Source organism: Rana temporaria, chromosome 2 (assembly GCF_905171775.1).
Source record: "Rana temporaria chromosome 2, aRanTem1.1, whole genome shotgun sequence".
In the NCBI taxonomy this organism is placed as follows: domain Eukaryota; kingdom Metazoa; phylum Chordata; class Amphibia; order Anura; family Ranidae; genus Rana; species Rana temporaria.
Window position 1 is genome coordinate 20,064,829 of NC_053490.1, and position 17,184 is coordinate 20,082,012.

A 17,184-nucleotide genomic window follows, 5' to 3' on the forward strand; every position below is an offset into this window, starting at 1 on the left:
GCAACCACTGCCCGGTCTAACAAAAGAGAGAGAGAGCAGAGGACTTTGACAGGTTAATTTGAAAATAGGAAAGGTTCCCATAGGTACGCAATGATTGAAGCAGTTTGGGTAAAAATACCAGTGTATTTTTATTCTTTTGACTTTTCGGATTTTAATAAAAAATTTGGGATTTTTACATTTTCAGAATTTCGAATGTTCGAATTTTGGAATTTACGAATTTTCGGAAAAACTTGTTAAATGTGTTTTCGTCTTTTCGTATTTCTCCAATTTCGTAAAAAAATAAAAATTGGACTAATTTGGAACAAAACAAATTGCACATGTCTAAATATTTGCTTATGTTTTTAATAACATTTTAGTGGTAATGCACTAGGTCGGTGCGCCCTCCCTTCTTTTCTTTTTCATTACAGCGCTGACACTACTGGATTGTTTTGGGTGGCATGTTACCTCTATTTCCTCGCCGTTCTAGGGTATTAGATGAGAGTTGAGAAAAAGTTTAATGTCCACACTTTAGACTTTTTTTTCTTTGCTTTATTTGCTGAACTTGGTAAAAATAAATAAATAAGTAGTTGAAGAGGTGGAAGGGTAACAGGTAATAGGTTCAGGTGCACTACTTCTGTCTGGAAACACTCCTGCTTCCAGCAACACAGCTTTCGTCGCCACTCTAGCCAGAGTGGGTATTGCGCACCCGGATAGGCAGGGCGGGTGCTACCACTGGGCAAACTAGGGAGTCGCCTAGGGCGCACTGCTGCCTAGGGGTGCCGGGCCACTGGTGTTCCTACTCTCCTCTCTCTGGAACAACCAACTAAGTCTCAGCATCAGCAGGCAGTAGTGTCAGAGGCGCAGTGGTAGCAGAGGACTGTGTCTGTGTCCCAACTCCTGAATAAATGGAAGCAAGCAAACATTCATTGATGGGCATGAGTAGGCTGCATTGATGGATGCTGGTGTAGCTGCATTGATGGGTGCTGGTGAGGCTGCATTTGATGGGCGCTGGTGAGGCTGCATTGATGGGCGCTGGTGAGGCTGCATTTAATGGGTGATGGTGAGGCTGCATTTGATGGGCGCTGGTGAGACTGCATTTGATGGGCACCTTGTGAGGCTGCATTTGATGGGTGCTGGTGAGGCTGCATTGATGGGTGTTTCATTAAAAAGGTGGGGCATACGTGGTCAGGGCTAAGGAGGTGGAGCCAGGGGGGCAAAGTAACCAGGGACCACTAGGGTTCCCAGCCCATCTACACCCATCAGGAGCTTTGTAAAGACCAACTGCCACTTAGATTCTGTGCCTTGGGTGAACCCATATCACCTACCAGAGGCACCATAACAGAAGGTAATGCCTTGCTATTGATGGGCACTGGTGAGGCTGCATTTGATGGGCGCTGGTGAGGCTGCATTTGATGGGCGCTGATGAGGCTGCATTTGATGGGTGCTAGTAGGCTGCATTGATGGGCGCTGGTGAAGCTGTATTGATGGGCACTGGTGAGGCTGCATTTGATGGGTGCTGGTGAGGCTGCATTTGATGGGCACTGGTGGGCTGCATTTGACGGGTGCTTCATTAAAAAGGTGGGGTATAAATGGGCAGGACAAAGGGGGTGGTGTCAGGGGTTAGAGCTGAGGCGGGGGGGGCGTCAAAATGAGGTTTCACCTAGGGTGTCATAAATCCTTGCACCAGCCCTGCGGATAGGCCTCTCTCACTAGCCTAGCAGCTGAGATGACGCATGGAAAATTTGGTAAAGTCTCTGCCACAGACCTTCCCACAGATGGAGGTATGTTCGGTCCAAAATCTCTCAACACAGGATTCAGCACCCGGATCTCTTCCGATGAACTTCTTGTAAACTTAGAACTGACAGGCGACCATCACTCAGTCTCTCAGTAATGGTGTGTCCTTGGATGAAGTTCAAGGCCTCTCCTGAGATACCAGCCTCGTGCTCGGTGCTCTCCAAGATAGGTTCTTCATTGAGTGGCTTCCTCCCTCCAAGACGTACAGCACAGGACCACTCTGCAAACGTAGACCCAGTCTGACTACCGGGCCTACTTAGTAGATCACAACCCCAGACCAACGTGGTCCCAGGGCCAGGAAAACCTGAACACATGAACACACACCCCCGGCCAAGAGGGCCAATCACGGGGCTGGTGGGATGACAGACCAGAATCGACGACCCCAGTCCAATGGCGTCTGTCCCTTAAGTACTCCTCCCCAGCATGCACAGCGGGATGATCAACTCCCACTGATTGGCTGCCGAAGGGGAACACCCAAAACACATTGACCTGACTGCTGCCACCCTCGGCCTGGGGTGGTAACGGCACTACAGACAACAATAGTGGTCACTCACAGTACAGCCATGGCTGGAACAGAGACCGAAATTTGGAAAGAATCATACAGTCAACTAACTCTCAGACTACCCTCTAAATTTAAAGCAGCGCCGGCTAAAAAGTAGCAGGCCGCTACACACATATACCCATAAGCTGGCCTTGAGTTGTCCTTCTCAATCTAATACCTCCAAGTACCCGGCCACCTGGTGGTAATAGAGGAAAGTACCAAAGGAAAGGCCAAACTTAGGGAGAAGTCAATAGATCCCTAGTAATTAACTTATAGTAGCTGCTTATGGCAAAGAATTTGGCGAGGAGCTCCCTGACTAAATCCCAGGGTGCTACAGAAGTAAATAGTGCAGTCACTAGATCTTTCTCTTGTGCGATTGCAGAGGTAGAGGAATCGGGGGAGGCATCTTCAGGGCCCACAGAAATGCAGGGCCCACAGAAAAGCAGAGCCCACAGCGGGGAAGCCCAACTCGGGCTCAGAAACATCCAAAGGCACAGATGGCGGCGGGGGTGCTTCCTTCCCACCTTGAGCCTGAATCCTGCCTCCATCCGGGAGATGAATCTAGGACCTCTGACAGCATGTCTAGGGGGACAGAGAGCCCCCCATAGGGGGATTGGGGGGGGTGTGTGCACCTAAGACTCCATACTACCCACCCACTCAGGCAAGGCACTTTAAAAAATCAGGACATCTAGGGGGAAGGTGTCATAGCCGAACCAGCACTTAGCTAAAGGTTTGTGTGTACTCGTTGGCTAGACCGCAGTGACCACTGTGGTCTCAAACACCTTGTTTTTATTTACACTGAAAACAGTTCCTAATGACATTGGCTGTATATTTGGGGTCATTGTCCTGCTGCAGAATAGATTTGGTGCCAGCCACACTCCTCCATGATGGTATGACATGATGGATAAATACCAGCCTGTATTTCTCAGCAGTGAGGACAAGACTAAGTCAGAGGACAAGACTAAGTCAGCCATGACTAAGCACTAATTGTGTGCGAAACGCGTCGGCTGTCCCCTTATGTGACTGTATCTGTGGATGTACATGTCTTACTTTTATCAATAAAGACAACTTCCTCAAGTTTATCCGGAGTGCGGCTGTCCATCGATTTCATGTTTTCCGTGTTTGCCTAGTGCATTGCCAGCGCCTTGGACTCCTGGGAGGTTCCTCCAATTGTCTGCTAAAGATCCACCTGGAGCGGTGACTCCCTTCCGAGGACAACATTGATCCTGACCAAATCTCCAACTCAATTTGCAGAAATGCAGCCTGAAACTTGCAAGGAACCTCCACCATGTTTCACTGTTGCCTGCAGACGCTCATTATTGTACCGTTCTCCAGCCCTTCGGTGAACGAACTACCTCCTGCTACAGCCAAATACTTAAAATGTTGGCTTATCAGTCCAGAGCACCTGTTGCTATTTTTTTGCACCCCAGTTCCTATGTTTTTGTGCATAGTTAAGTCTGCTAGCTTTGTTTCCACATTGAAGGTATGACTTTTTGGCCACAATTCTTCAATGAAGACTACTTCTGGTCAGACTTCTTCGGGCAGTAGATGGGTGTACCTGGGGCCCACTATTTTCCAACAGTTCTGTGAAAATGGCACTGCTGGACATCTTCAAATGTTGATGGGAAGTAAGCATAAATGTATGTTTCATTTGCTGCATTAGGTTTCCTTGTCCGACCACTGTGTCTACGGTCCTCAACATTGCCCATTTCTTTGTGCTTCTTCAAAAGAGCATGAACAGCACATCTTGAAACCCCAGACTGCTTTGAAATTTTTGCCTGGGAGAGACCTTGCTGATGCAGTATAACTACCTTGGCCCGGATTCACAAAGCACTTACGCCGACGTAAGTATAACTATGCGCCGTCGTATCTGTGCGCCGTGCCCACAATCTGAGATACGCCTAAAAATAGGCTTCCTATGACAGACCTAACGTGCCTACGCCGTTGTATCGTGGGTGCATATTTACGCTGGGCGCATTTTCCGCTCCCATTGATTTTCTATGCACATATGCCAATGAGGGAGATATGCCGATTCACGAACGTAGTTGCGCCCGGCGCATAATATACGCGGTTTGCGTAAGTCGTACGTCCGGCGTTAATTTATTCCCCATATAGGAGGCGCAAGTCATGCAAAGGTATGGACCAGGGAACAGAGCCGTCATATTTTACGTCATTTACGTAGTACGTGAATAGGGCTGGGTGTAGGTTACGTTCACGTCGTAGGCAGTGATTCGACTTATCTTCGGCTGATGTTTCGACGTGATTCTGAGCATGCGCACTGGGATGCGGCCACGGGACGGCGCATGCGCTATTCGTTTTAATGACTTCTATGGCGCTTGGCCCATCATTTGCATGGGGTCACGCCTCATTAGTATGGCTCACGCCCACTTCCACCTACGCTGGCTTACGCCGAGGAAACCCAGCGTAGATTTGAGAGCGAGTGGGAGCGAGTACTTTGTGAAAACTGTGCTTGCCTCTCTGCGCTGCGTAGCTTATATTCGATACGCTACGCCAGCATAAATATGCGCCGATGTATGTGAATCCGGGCCCTTGTGTCTTGTTGCTGTGCTCAGTCTTGCCATGGTGTATGACCTGTGACATGAAACCGTCTTCCACAACCTCACCTTAGTAAAAGAGTTTGGCTGTTCCTCACCCAGTTTTAAGCCTCCCACACAGCTGTTTCTGTTTCAGTTATTGACTGTGTTTCAAACTACATTTGAAATTGATGATCATTAGCCCCTGCTTGGTATAATTGGTTAATCATACACCTGACTCTAATCCTACCTAATCACTGACTTTTTTCAAGCGCACAAAGGCCCAGATTCACAAAGGAGATATGACGGCTTATCTCCAGATACGCCATCGTATCTCTGAGTCTGAGCCGTCGTATCTATGCGCCTGATTCATAGAATCAGTTACGCATAGATTTCTATTATATCCGACTGGCGTAAGTCTCTTATGCCGTTGGATCTTAACTGCATATTTACGCTGGCCGCTAGGGGCGTGTACGCTGATTTACGCCTAGAATATGTAAATCAGCTAGATACGCGAATTCACGAACGTACGCCCGGGCCGACGCAGTACAGTTACGCCATTTACGATAGGCTTTTCCCGGCGTAAAGTTACCCCTGCTATATGGTGGCGTACATGCGGCATACCAATGTTAAGTATGGACGACGTTCCCGCGTCGATTTTGAAAAATTTACGTTGTTTGCGTAAGTCGTCCGTGAATGGGGCTGGACGTCATTTACGTTCACGTCGAAACCAATACGTCCTTGCAATGCACACTGGAAAATTCCACGGACGGTGCATGCGCCGTTCGTGAAAAACGTCAATCACGTCGGGTCATGGTTAATTTACATAACACACGCCCACCTCTTCACAATTTGAATTAGGCGGGCTTACGCCAGCCTATTTACGCTACGCCGCCGCAACTTTCTTTTGAGAATACGGCACTTGCCTGTAAAAGTTGCGAAGGCGTAACGTAAATAGGATACGTTACGCCAACACAAAGATACGCCATTCTACGTAAATCTACCCCAAAGTGTTTAAGTGTAACAATTGATGCTGGTTTGAAGCCAAAGGGTAGTCATACCATATATCTATTTCATTTAGATCCTTCTTCTGTTTGTTCACTTTGCATTTTATAAATTGATAAAAATAAACAATTAAAATATATATTTTTGAAAGCATTCTTACTATACAGCATTTTTTTTCATACCTGCCTTAAACTTTTGCCCAGTACTGTATGTTTTCCTAGAAGGAATTTTTTCAAAGCACAACTGGGATTACACATTAGCCTGCCATCCATATATTTCCTACTCGCTGCCCTTTTTTGGGCACCTAGGGGCCAATTAACTCTCCGGTGTTCTTTGGAGACATACATGCCACCTGTTACATAGGGATATTAAACTGGGAATCATCCACAACCAGAAAATTATAAATACTGGAGCTCAGTTCCTCCTGGCCATTAGACTTTAGGTATTTGCCGCCCAGTCCTCCACCATCTGGGCCAGCCCAGGAACTCTGTAAGTATAATCAGATCTGGCCAGCTAGGGTCTTCCAAGGCTTTCTTTATAGAATTTATAGTGGGGAAATAGGCAAAATACAACATAACATCTATGCTGCAAGCTGCCAACAGCATCAACAAAGCAGTTTTTGTTTTTTCTGCACCCCCTTGTAACTGTTTTATTACATGGTGATCCTGCCAGTAGACCTGTTCATTTTCCACTTTGCTTACAGTAATGGTCTCCAAACTATGGACCATGGGCTGATGTCCAACAGTAAGGGTGGAATATGCTTTATGATGGGCTTTGAAAGGGAGGTTGATGTATAGGGAGCTTTGATGGGGACCACGATGCAAGGGGGGACTCTGATGGGGACCCTGGTCCAAGTGGGGGACTCTGGTGGGGACCCTGGTCCAAGGGGGAACTCTGAAGGGGAACCTCATGTCAATCGAGACTCTGTAGGGGACTCTGGTGTAAGGTGGGAGTCTAATGGAAGCTCTGATGTAAGGGGCACTGGTAGGGACCCTAATGAAAGGGAGGCTCTGATAGTGACCCTGAACTTAATGGGAAGAAGGTGCTCTGAGAGAGATAATGATGTACAGTTGTATTCAAAATTATTCAACCCCCACTGAAATTGATTGTTTTGCCCAGTTTGACATTGATTTTGATCATTCAGTCATCCTGCTTACAATTAAATCAAAGAGGCACATGTAGGTCAGACAAATATAACATAACATTTATAATTAAATAACCACAAATGTCTTTTCTGTGCTCACATCATTATCAGTTTTATTCAACCCCCAATTGACATTCAATCTTAGTACTTAGTACAACATCCTTTTACAGTTATAACAGCTTTTAAACTTGAAGCATAACTTTAGTCACATTCTTAGGCTTGCGCACTGCAACTGCTTTCTTTAAGTCCCACCAGAGGTTCTCAATCGGATTTAAGTCTAGTGACTGCGATGGCCACTCCAAAATGTTCCAGCCTTTAATCTGCAACCATGCTCTAGTGGACTTGGAGGTATGCTTGGGATCATTGTCCTGTTGAAAGGTCCAACGTCTCCCAAGCCTCAGGTTTGTGACGGACTGCATCACATTGTTATCCACTATCTCCTGGTACTGAAGAGAATTCATGGTACCTTGCACACGCTGAAGCTTCCCTGTACCTGCAGAAGCAAAACAGCCCCAAAGCATGATTGACCCCCCGCCATGCTTCACAGTAGGCAAGGTGTTCTTTTCATCATAGGCCTTGTTCTTCCTCCTCCAAACATAGCGTTGATCCATGGGCCCAAACAGTTCCAATTTTGTTTCAGTAGTCCACAGAACACAATCCCAAAACTTCTGTGGTTTGTCCACATGATTTTTGCATACTGCAGTCGACTCTTCTTATTCTTTGGAGACAGCAAGGGGGTGCGCCTGGGAGTTCTGGCATGGAGGCCTTCATTACGCAGTGTGCACCGTATTGTCTGAGCAGAAACTTCAGTACCCACATCTGACAAATCTTTTCTCAGTTCCTCAGCAGTCACAAGGGGACTTTTCTCCACTCTACGCTTCAGGTAGCGCACAGCAGTCAAAGTCAGCATCTTCTTTCTGCCACGACCAGGTAGCGTTTCAACAGTGCCCTTTGCCTTGAATTTGAGAATGATGCTTCCTATGGTGTCTCTTTGTATGTGTAACATCTTTGCAATCTTCTTATAGCCATTGCCCTTCCTGTGAAGAGTAATCACCTCTTCTCTTGTCTTCCTGGACCATTCTCTTGACTTCACCATGTTTGTAACCACACCAGTAAATGTCTAGAAGGAGCTGAGTATCACAGTCATTTTAAAGCTGCCTGATTGGTGCTTATTAGGCTTTATTGCTGCTCCCTGACATCCACAGGTGTTTTCAATACCTGATTGAAAACACTTCAATGAACCTCTGTTCTTCAGAGTGGTAGTCTTTAAGGGGTTGAATAATTGTGTAAATGAAGAATTCACAAAATAAACATTTACTACTGTATTACAAAACCAATTGATGTCATTTTAGTTGCATATGGTTCTTTAAGAAATCCTTGTAGGATTTCATTCTGAATACAATTACAAATGTACACTAAATTCCCTAAAACCCTTTACAGCATTGGGGGGTTGAAAAATTTTGAACACAACTGTAAGGGGGGCTCTGATGGGGATCCTGGTATATGGGGTAAGTACTCAAGCAAGGTGATAGAGACTCTGGCATAAGTAGGCACACTGATAAAGACTCTGATGTAAGCAGAACACTGATGGAAACATCAATGAAAAGGGGGCTCTGATAGGGGCCTCTGATGTAAAGGGTACTCTGACGGGGACACTGATGTAAGGGGGACTCTGATGGAGACACTGATGTAAGAGGGACTCTGATGGGGACAATGATTTAGGGGGATTCTGATGGAGACATTGATGTAAGGGCCACACTGATGAGAATCACTGATTTAAGGGTGACTCGGATGGTGACCCTGATGTAAGAAAGACTCTATAGGGGACATTTATGGGGACCCTAGTGTAAGGAGGGCTCTGACTGGGACTCTGATGTAAGGTGAACTCCAATGGGGACCCTAATGTAAAGGGGGCTCTGCAAAGGACCCTGATGGGGACCCTAATGAAAGGATCAGAAGAGGATGCCTATGGTCTCTACTTCTAATGTAAGGAGGGTACTCTGATAGGGACCCTGAGGCAAGAGGGGACCCTGATGAGATAATTGCAGACTGAATTTATCTTTGTTTAACATTTATTAATGGCTCAAATGTATGTGGATTTTTTTTGCATTGTTTAAACCACTAAATCTGACCATTGTAAGCTTTCCTCAATACCGTTATATGGCCAGTTGGTTTGACCCAACATTACTGCCATTTCAGATTAATAAACGTAATTGCATTATGTACTGTAAACAATTATTACACCCCAGACAATTATTCTCTAGATTGCAGTCAGCTAAATGCTTATGTAACCCTACATAGAATTTAAAGTGTGTCTTTAACCATCTCCTCTAGTATGTCTGACCATCCCCTGTAATATGTATGCAGTCTCTGTCCATCTCCTGTAGTGTGTCTGCAGTCTCTGATCACATCCTGTAATATGTATCCAGTCTCTGTCCATCTCCTGTAGTGTGTCTGCAGTCTCTGACCATCTCCTGTAATATGTCTGCAGTTTTTGACCATCTCCTGTAATATGTCTGCAGTCTCTGACCATCTACTGTAGTGTGTCTGCAGTCTCTGATCATTCCTGTAAAATGTGTGCAGTCTCTGTCCATCTCCTGTATTATGTCTGCAGTCTCTGACCATCTCCTCTAGTGTGTCTGCAGTCTCTGCTCATCTCCTGTAATGTGTCTGCAGTCTCTGACCATCTCCTGTAATATGTCTGCAGTCTCTGACCATCTCCTGTAGTGTTTCTGCAGTCTCTGACCATCTCATGTAATATGTCTGCAGTCTCTGACCATCCCCTGTAATAAGTCTGCAGTATCTGCCCATCTCCTGTAGTGTGTCTGCAGTCTCTGACCATCTCATGTAATATGTCTGCAGTCTCTGACCATCCCCTGTAATAAGTCTGCAGTATCTGCCCATCTCCTGTAGTGTGTCTGCAGTCTCTGACCATCTCATGTAATATGTCTGCAGTCTCTGACCATCTCCTGTAGTATATGTATTTTTTATAGAGTTGGGTAATGAGAGATCACTAGAAGGTACCGCATCCCAATAACAACAGAATCAATTGAGCAATAAATGGGACTTTAAATGGTACCAAAGGATACAATATCATTTTATATAAAAAGTCTAAGGGCCAGATTCTCAGAAGAGTTACGATGGTGTATCTCAGGAAACACCGTCGTATCTCTGTTTCTGAGCCCGGGTATCTATGCGAGTGATTCCTAGAATCATTTTCGCATAGATACGGCCAAGATCCGACAGGTGTAAGGGACTTACACTGTCGGATCTTAAATGTAATTCGCCACCGGCCGCTAGGTGGCGTTTACGTTCAGGTCTCATTTGTTTATGCAAATGAGCCTGATACGCCGATTCCCGAACGAATTTGCGTCGCGTAGCCGTCGCTTACGTCGTTTGCGTAAGCGTAAGGTTACCCCTGCTATATGAGGGGTAACCTTACGCCAGTCCGCCGTATGCCATGTTAAGTATGGCGTCGGGTCCACGTCGTCTTTTCCCGTCGGGTACGTCGTTTTCCTAAGTCGTTCTTGAATACGACTTTACGTCAATGACGCACACGTCGGCGTCATTGACGTTTTCCGTCGAGAACTGGAGCATGCGCACTGGGCTATTTTAAGCCCGGCGCATGCGCAGTTCGATCGGCACGGGGGCGCGCTTAATTTAAATACAAGCCGCCCCCCCCTTTGAATTACGCGGGGATACGCCGGGCCTTTTACACTACGCCGCCGCAAACTACGGAGCAAGTGCTTGAGGAATACGGCACTTGCTCCAGTAAGTTGCGGCGGCGTAGTGTAAATGGCTTACGCTACGCCCGCCACAAAAGTACGAGAATCTGTCCCTAAATTTTTATTAGCACACAAAAAATATTTAAAATCTTTATAGACATTTAGATAAAGCATATCACTTAAATATCATGTACAACTACTTCATACTCTACATGTTACGCTCAGTGAGCTTTCTCAGGAGTTTCTCCAAAGTGTTGCATGAAGTTTTTATTTTTTTATTTATTTAAAGTGCTACAAAAGAAATAACAATCATGAGAAAATTGCTTCTTAAAACTTGTTACAATACAATATTACAAAGTTGCATGTCACAAGACAAATAATTATACATTTTGTTACATAACCAATCTTTTCTGAAGGTAAAAGGACAGTAGGGAACGGATACTAAGCGCCCAGAGGCGATTCAGTTTGCATGTGTTGCGCTGCGCTATATAAGTTTCTCACTCACTCACTCACTCACTCATAATATGATATAGTAACGAACTTGAGAATGCATGCCTACCAGATTCTTTGCTTCACCATAGGTATATTATTAATTCCTAAATGTAGGTCCGGGTTATTGTGGAGAGATATGCGCAATCATAGAGCAAGATTCAACTCTAAAAAATAATAATAGTAAATTGATATACGTTTTTTAAGTTAGGGGTTTCTTGTTTAGCCCACTGACCCCGGTCAAGATCACCCGGGTCATACGGACTCACATTAGATACCAATAGACATCAGGTACATCCTAAATTCACCTTCAATATAGTTGATAACATTGAACCAATCATGTCTTCTCATCCCCAATTGAAGGGGAAGGCAAGTATGTTGCTGTGATGTTTATCAGGTAATACAGTAAAATAGTATTCACTGTACACTCTGGGGGCCAAAAACTAGTCCTGTAGCTGTTTTGCCACTGAGCCCACTTCTGTTGGATTCAAACTCAGAAAAAATCCTAAAAAGGTAAATAAACAACATTTGTCTTAAAATAAAAACAAATATGTGTATATATATATATATGTAGAAACGGGGAAAAAGTGTACCCAACATATAAAAACATGGAATTCTGGAGAGGGCACTCCATCTGACAGCTAGCGCACAGTGAGGCACTGGGGATGCAAAGAGCTAAATGCCAATGCTCCCTTGCAGCAACCCAAGGCGTGAGTGAGCAAGGGTGTTGGACCCTTGCTCACAAAAAGAAAGCAGCCTATGGGTTCCACTTTGAGAAGCCCCCCATCCCAGATAGACATATCAGATTTGTGTCTCCTCTCTGACTTCCTCATTTTCTGAGCAAGTCGATCCAGGATTTGTTGTGTGTACGTACACCTCAATTTACACTTTCTGATATGTCTAGGATGGGGAGGGCTCCTCACAGTGGCAACAGAGGCTGGATGTGGTTATGGTTCTTTACTTGAAAGCTTCAATCAATCACATGCCTTTAAATTCCTGCAAACCCCCAACATAGTTCCAACAGAAATACAGACTCTTGGTCCCAGGCCATGGAGGTGACTGCTTGTGTCCCTAAAGAAAGGAACTCACTTAATGTAGGCCTGTTGCTCTTTCTGGGCTAGGGAGGTTAGGTACCGAGGAGTAGCCCAACTTACCAAAAGTCCTCTTCTGGAGCTAGGATGGGGAGCCCCAGGCACTCTGAACTCCTAGAGGAGGGGGGAGAGGAGAAGCCCAGCAAATAGATATGCCTCTTTTTCTGCCTCTGCAGTATTACCCATCTCAACTCCCAACCTTCTCTGAGTGGGAAGAGGTACTTTAAAGAGCATCTTCTCTACTACTTGCCTACATGCTTGCCTAGCGTTAACATCCCTCTATCCGGAATAGTATCGTAAGGCTCTTCACAGTAACATTATAGTGCTGTCCTGGAACACAACTGCCCCCCTTCCATGGGAATTCATGCTCTAGTAATATAGGCCGATTATTCATTACTACTAACCTTTATTAAATATAAAGGTTGAATTGCAACATGAAGGAATGCGTGTGTAGTTCCTCCCTGTTTGGCACAGCCTACACCCAAGGTCACAACACAGCACCAACACCTCTTGTGGTCAGGAGTTATACATTTACAAGGCCTTATATTCTGGTTCCAGGTTACAGACTATGGCTTGGACAATCTTATTGTGCACCTGGGGCCCATAATACAGGGTCTTAGGTCACACACCAGCTTCTTCTGTTTGATGGGACCTCACTCACCAAAAGGAGGGTAGACTTCTTTCAACTATTATGGGATGCACCTGTCCAACCACATACGGCTAACTACGTAGTGGCCCACTTCACACACAACCATTCAAGTATTGAATTTTAAGTACAAGCATCCCCTTGAATAACATCAATCCAACCAGAAGTAAAGTCCATGTCTTTCTCTGAACACTTCCACAATACATTTCTGTTATGCAGCATCCTATTCAACAGGCCAGCATGGAGGTTGCAATTGCAACAGTCTTAAAGGAGAAGTACAACCAAAGCTCATTTGGCTGTACTTCTCATGTGGATCATAGTAGTGCAGTTCGTTCTGCACGCCTGTGACCCGTTTCCAGACGATAGTGGGCTAAAGTCCACTGTTGGCTGACATCACAGAGCCGGTCCTGCCTGGGGAAAGATCGCGACCATATGGTTGGGATTCACCCAGGAACTATGACCGGCACCTGGGTCACCCTCTTAGCAAGCTGCTAAGAGGCTGAGCCAGCTGCTCCCAGCCCTTCCACAGCCCATCATTGCAGTTAACACAGGAGGCAGAGCAGAGGGCGGTGGCTAGCAGTCACCAGCTCTCTGCTCAGAGCGGTGGGAAAAACGGAGTGATCAGTAGTGTTTGATTGCTCAGTTCTCACCATTAGTGATGGCAGATCGATGCTGCATCTACCTAGGTAAGTATGATTTACAAATAACAAGCAAACCCATACTTCTCTTTTAGTCCATCTTCATTGGCATTATACAATACCCTTGCCATGATCACAGGTTTGCTTCAGTGAATAAGCCCAATTCCAAGGGAAATCCTTTCCAGGGGAGCCATGTACACAGTCCACAGTTCTACTTCTCCATGATGTTGCTTAGTGTATGCTTCAATAATACCTAATGAAGTCCCACCCCCGGGTTCTTGCCAGTGAGGGGAAACTTGGAACATTACTTCCCGGGGAAGGTACCAGGAGGAGCCAGAACTTAATAAAAGAGACATGATAACCCCTTTCTACAAAGGAACAACAGTGATGCGGGGAAGTCCCTTCTTAGACAGTTGTCTTCAAAACAGGTGTCCCCACTAAAAGATTTCTTGAAGGCTTATTTGGTGGCAGTAGTTAAATGTTGGATTTCCCATCTGTGACTGATCTCGGATACCCCAGGTGGGCACCTCCGCCAGACATGTGTCTCCTGTCCTCCAAATGCACCCGCAGCCTGCAGATTCGCCATAACCAGCCCTTAACCCCTCAATCCCGAGACAAGCCACACAGGTGTTGAGGGTTAAACATACAGGGCCAGATTCATCAATAGATACGACGGCGGATCTCCTCATCCGCCGTCGTATCTGTGAGAGCCGAAGGTCGGATCTGTGAGATCCCACGGTCAGAGCTATGCGACTGATTCATAAGAATCAGTTCCGCATAGATCTCCCTTAGATCCCTTAGATCTCCCTTAGATCCTGACTTACACCAGTTGAATCTTAGGCTGTAATCTCCCGCCGGCCGCTAGGTGTCGTCGCTTTTTTTTAAACGTCGCATATGCAAATGAGGAGAACCGCCAATTCACGTCCGTACGCCCGCACGTCGCTCTTTTTCAACGTCGTTTGCGTTTGGCTTTTTCCGGTGGAGAGCTACCCCTGCTAATATGAGGGGTAGCTAATGTTAAGTATGGCCGACGTTCCCGCGCCGAGTTATAAATTTGTTACGTCGTATACGTAAGTACGTCGGGAATACGGATGGCCGTAAGTAACCTAGCCGCCGAAAACAATGACGTCCTAGCAACGTCATTTGGAGCATGCGCACTGGGCTTTTTCGCCGGCGGCGCATGCGCAGTTAAATCGGCGCGGGAACGCTCCTGATTTAAATTGTACACTCCCCCTAGCCACGGAATTTGCATTCCGCCGGGGGGAGTTAGGATCCGACGTTGCAATTTGCGAGGTAAGTGCTTTATGAATCATGCACTAGCCTCGCTAAATTGCACCGGCGGATCGTAAAACAGGTAGATCTGGCGGATCTAAAGATCCGCTGAGCTACATGAATCTGGCCCACATAGCATGAACCCTTTATTAAGTACCACTTTTAAACACAGTTAGGGACACTCCCCTTAGCTTTGTCATAGAGGTGGTATTGGACAAGGAGGAACCAATGGAACCTCAACACTTGTATATTCAAACAACTACAGTTGACATACATAAAGGGATTATGATAAGCAGGCAGACCCTCCTTACACATCCCCTGCTGAGATGTGTCTCCAGAGCTTTTTCTATGTGCCATGACCCAACACAATTAAACACAGCAACAAAAGGGGGGTGGAAGAGAAGGGATGTAGCATTACATTACATAATCTCAATGCCATTTTGTCCCCAAGTCTCGTAGCCCCACGCTTTGGGAATACCACCATCTTGTATATGCCTTTACCAGCTAAAAGTACATTGTTTGTGGAATAAAAGTATATATTTAGCCCAGGCCAATAGGTTTAGGTAGCCAGAAACGACTCCACGAGCACAGCCACAGATACCGCCTTCACCCAGGTCCAATGAACCGGGGACCGCAGACACAAAAGTCTGGAGGTGGCATCTTCTCCAGGTGGTGGGAGATAACAAATAGCCCTCCAAATCTCCTGTTCTCCGCTGGGCCATAGTCTGTGGGTAGGAGACAAGCCTTCAGGGCCTGGGTTCTGTCACACCATCACTTTCTGGTCATCAGAAAATAAAAAAGTTGAGAGGGTGAATTTCCCAAGCGGGGACAAAGACAGTAGATAAAAACCTGAAAGAACTTTTAACTCTTCCACATTCCATCCAACACCAAAAAAAAAAAAAGTTTTGGCTAGAGATACATTTTAAGATTCTTTTACTTTTAATTTCAGACAAAAGACCAATGGTGAACATCACGCAACCTTCGGGTAACAGGACCACTCTGTCTGCATATGATGAAAAGACCATCGAAACTGTAAGGACGTCTCTGTTGGTTGTGATGCTTCTTGGCTTCTGCTTCTTCCTGTACCTAATGAAAATTTTGTTGAGTGTTTATTTCACCACCGACCACATCCGGGACAACTCCCGCTATATTCTGTTTGCCCACATGCTCATCACGGACACAGTGTATCTGTTCATATGTCTTTTGCTAGCGGTTTGTTCACTCTACCTGGTGTATCTCCCATTCTCTGTCTGTTACACGGCGGTGGCTGCAGCTTCGACATCTTTTATCGTCACTCCATATAATCTGGCCATTATGTCACTGGAACGTTATGTGGCTGTCTGCTTCCCATTGAGGCACACAGTAATTTGCAGCGTGCAGAATACCTGCATTGCCATTGCAGTTATTTGGGTGCTGGGGTTGGTCACTCCAATCGTAGAACTTATAGCTGTGCTGTTTTTGATTAACAAGGACGTTTTGGCCCTGAAGGTCAAATGTAGTTATATGGCAGTAACGATAATTCCATTACAAAGTTCCATAAAGTCCCTCAGCATTGTCTTCAGCCTCTCAGTGGTAGGAATGATACATATGTTTACTTACATGAAGGTCATCATCGCGGCCAAGAAGATAAGTTCGGGTACGTCGTTTGCCTCCAAAGCGGGACGGACGGTCATACTCCACACCTTCCAGCTACTGCTGTGTATGACGTCTCTCATCTCCTCATTCATTGACACCATCTTCGCCGACAACATTGTCTTCTTGCGCATGACTTTCTTTTTGGCGTTCATGTTTTTGCCAAGGTTCCTCAGTCCTTTGATCTATGGGTTACGTGATGTGGTCTTCCGCAAGTATTTGAAAAAGTTGGGGACTCCTGCCATTTTGTAAATTAAAACGGTATTAAACCTAAAAGCAAAAACGTATATCGATCTTTACTAATGTGGTGTCTGCATATATTTTTTTTTTGGGGGGGGGGGGGCTTTTTTCCTCTTTATTTTAATCTTATGATCGAGCCAGTAAGTGTTGGTTTTTAACTTCATTTAACAGACCAAGCTGTCTGTCCAGCAAAAGTGTCCGTTAGTGTTGAGACAAACCATTTACAGTACCACTGACAGGGATGCTTACAATGGTCAGCTTTTGATCATTTATGCAACACTTTTACCCAAAATGGAAAAGACTGCAACTGTAACTGCTTAAAGCAGATCTTTACTCTCCTCCCCCACATTTTTTTTAAGGCCTTGTACACACGGTCGGACAAAACCGATGAGAATGGACCAAGGTTCAGTTTCATCGGTCCAAACCGACCGTGTGTATAGCCCATCGGTCTGTT

The 17,184-nt window shown here is 45.7% G+C and overlaps 1 protein-coding gene across 1 annotated transcript; it reads left to right on the plus strand.

Annotated features, from left to right (window-relative positions):
* The first annotated feature begins 15,677 nt into the window (after positions 1-15,677).
* On the plus strand, positions 15,678-16,744 carry LOC120928503 (odorant receptor 131-2-like). The gene has a single exon (XM_040339598.1). It carries the CDS (start codon positions 15,819-15,821, stop codon positions 16,740-16,742), a length of 924 nt encoding a protein of 307 aa, XP_040195532.1. The 5' UTR covers positions 15,678-15,818; the 3' UTR covers positions 16,743-16,744.
* Positions 16,745-17,184: the final 440 nt, after the last annotated feature.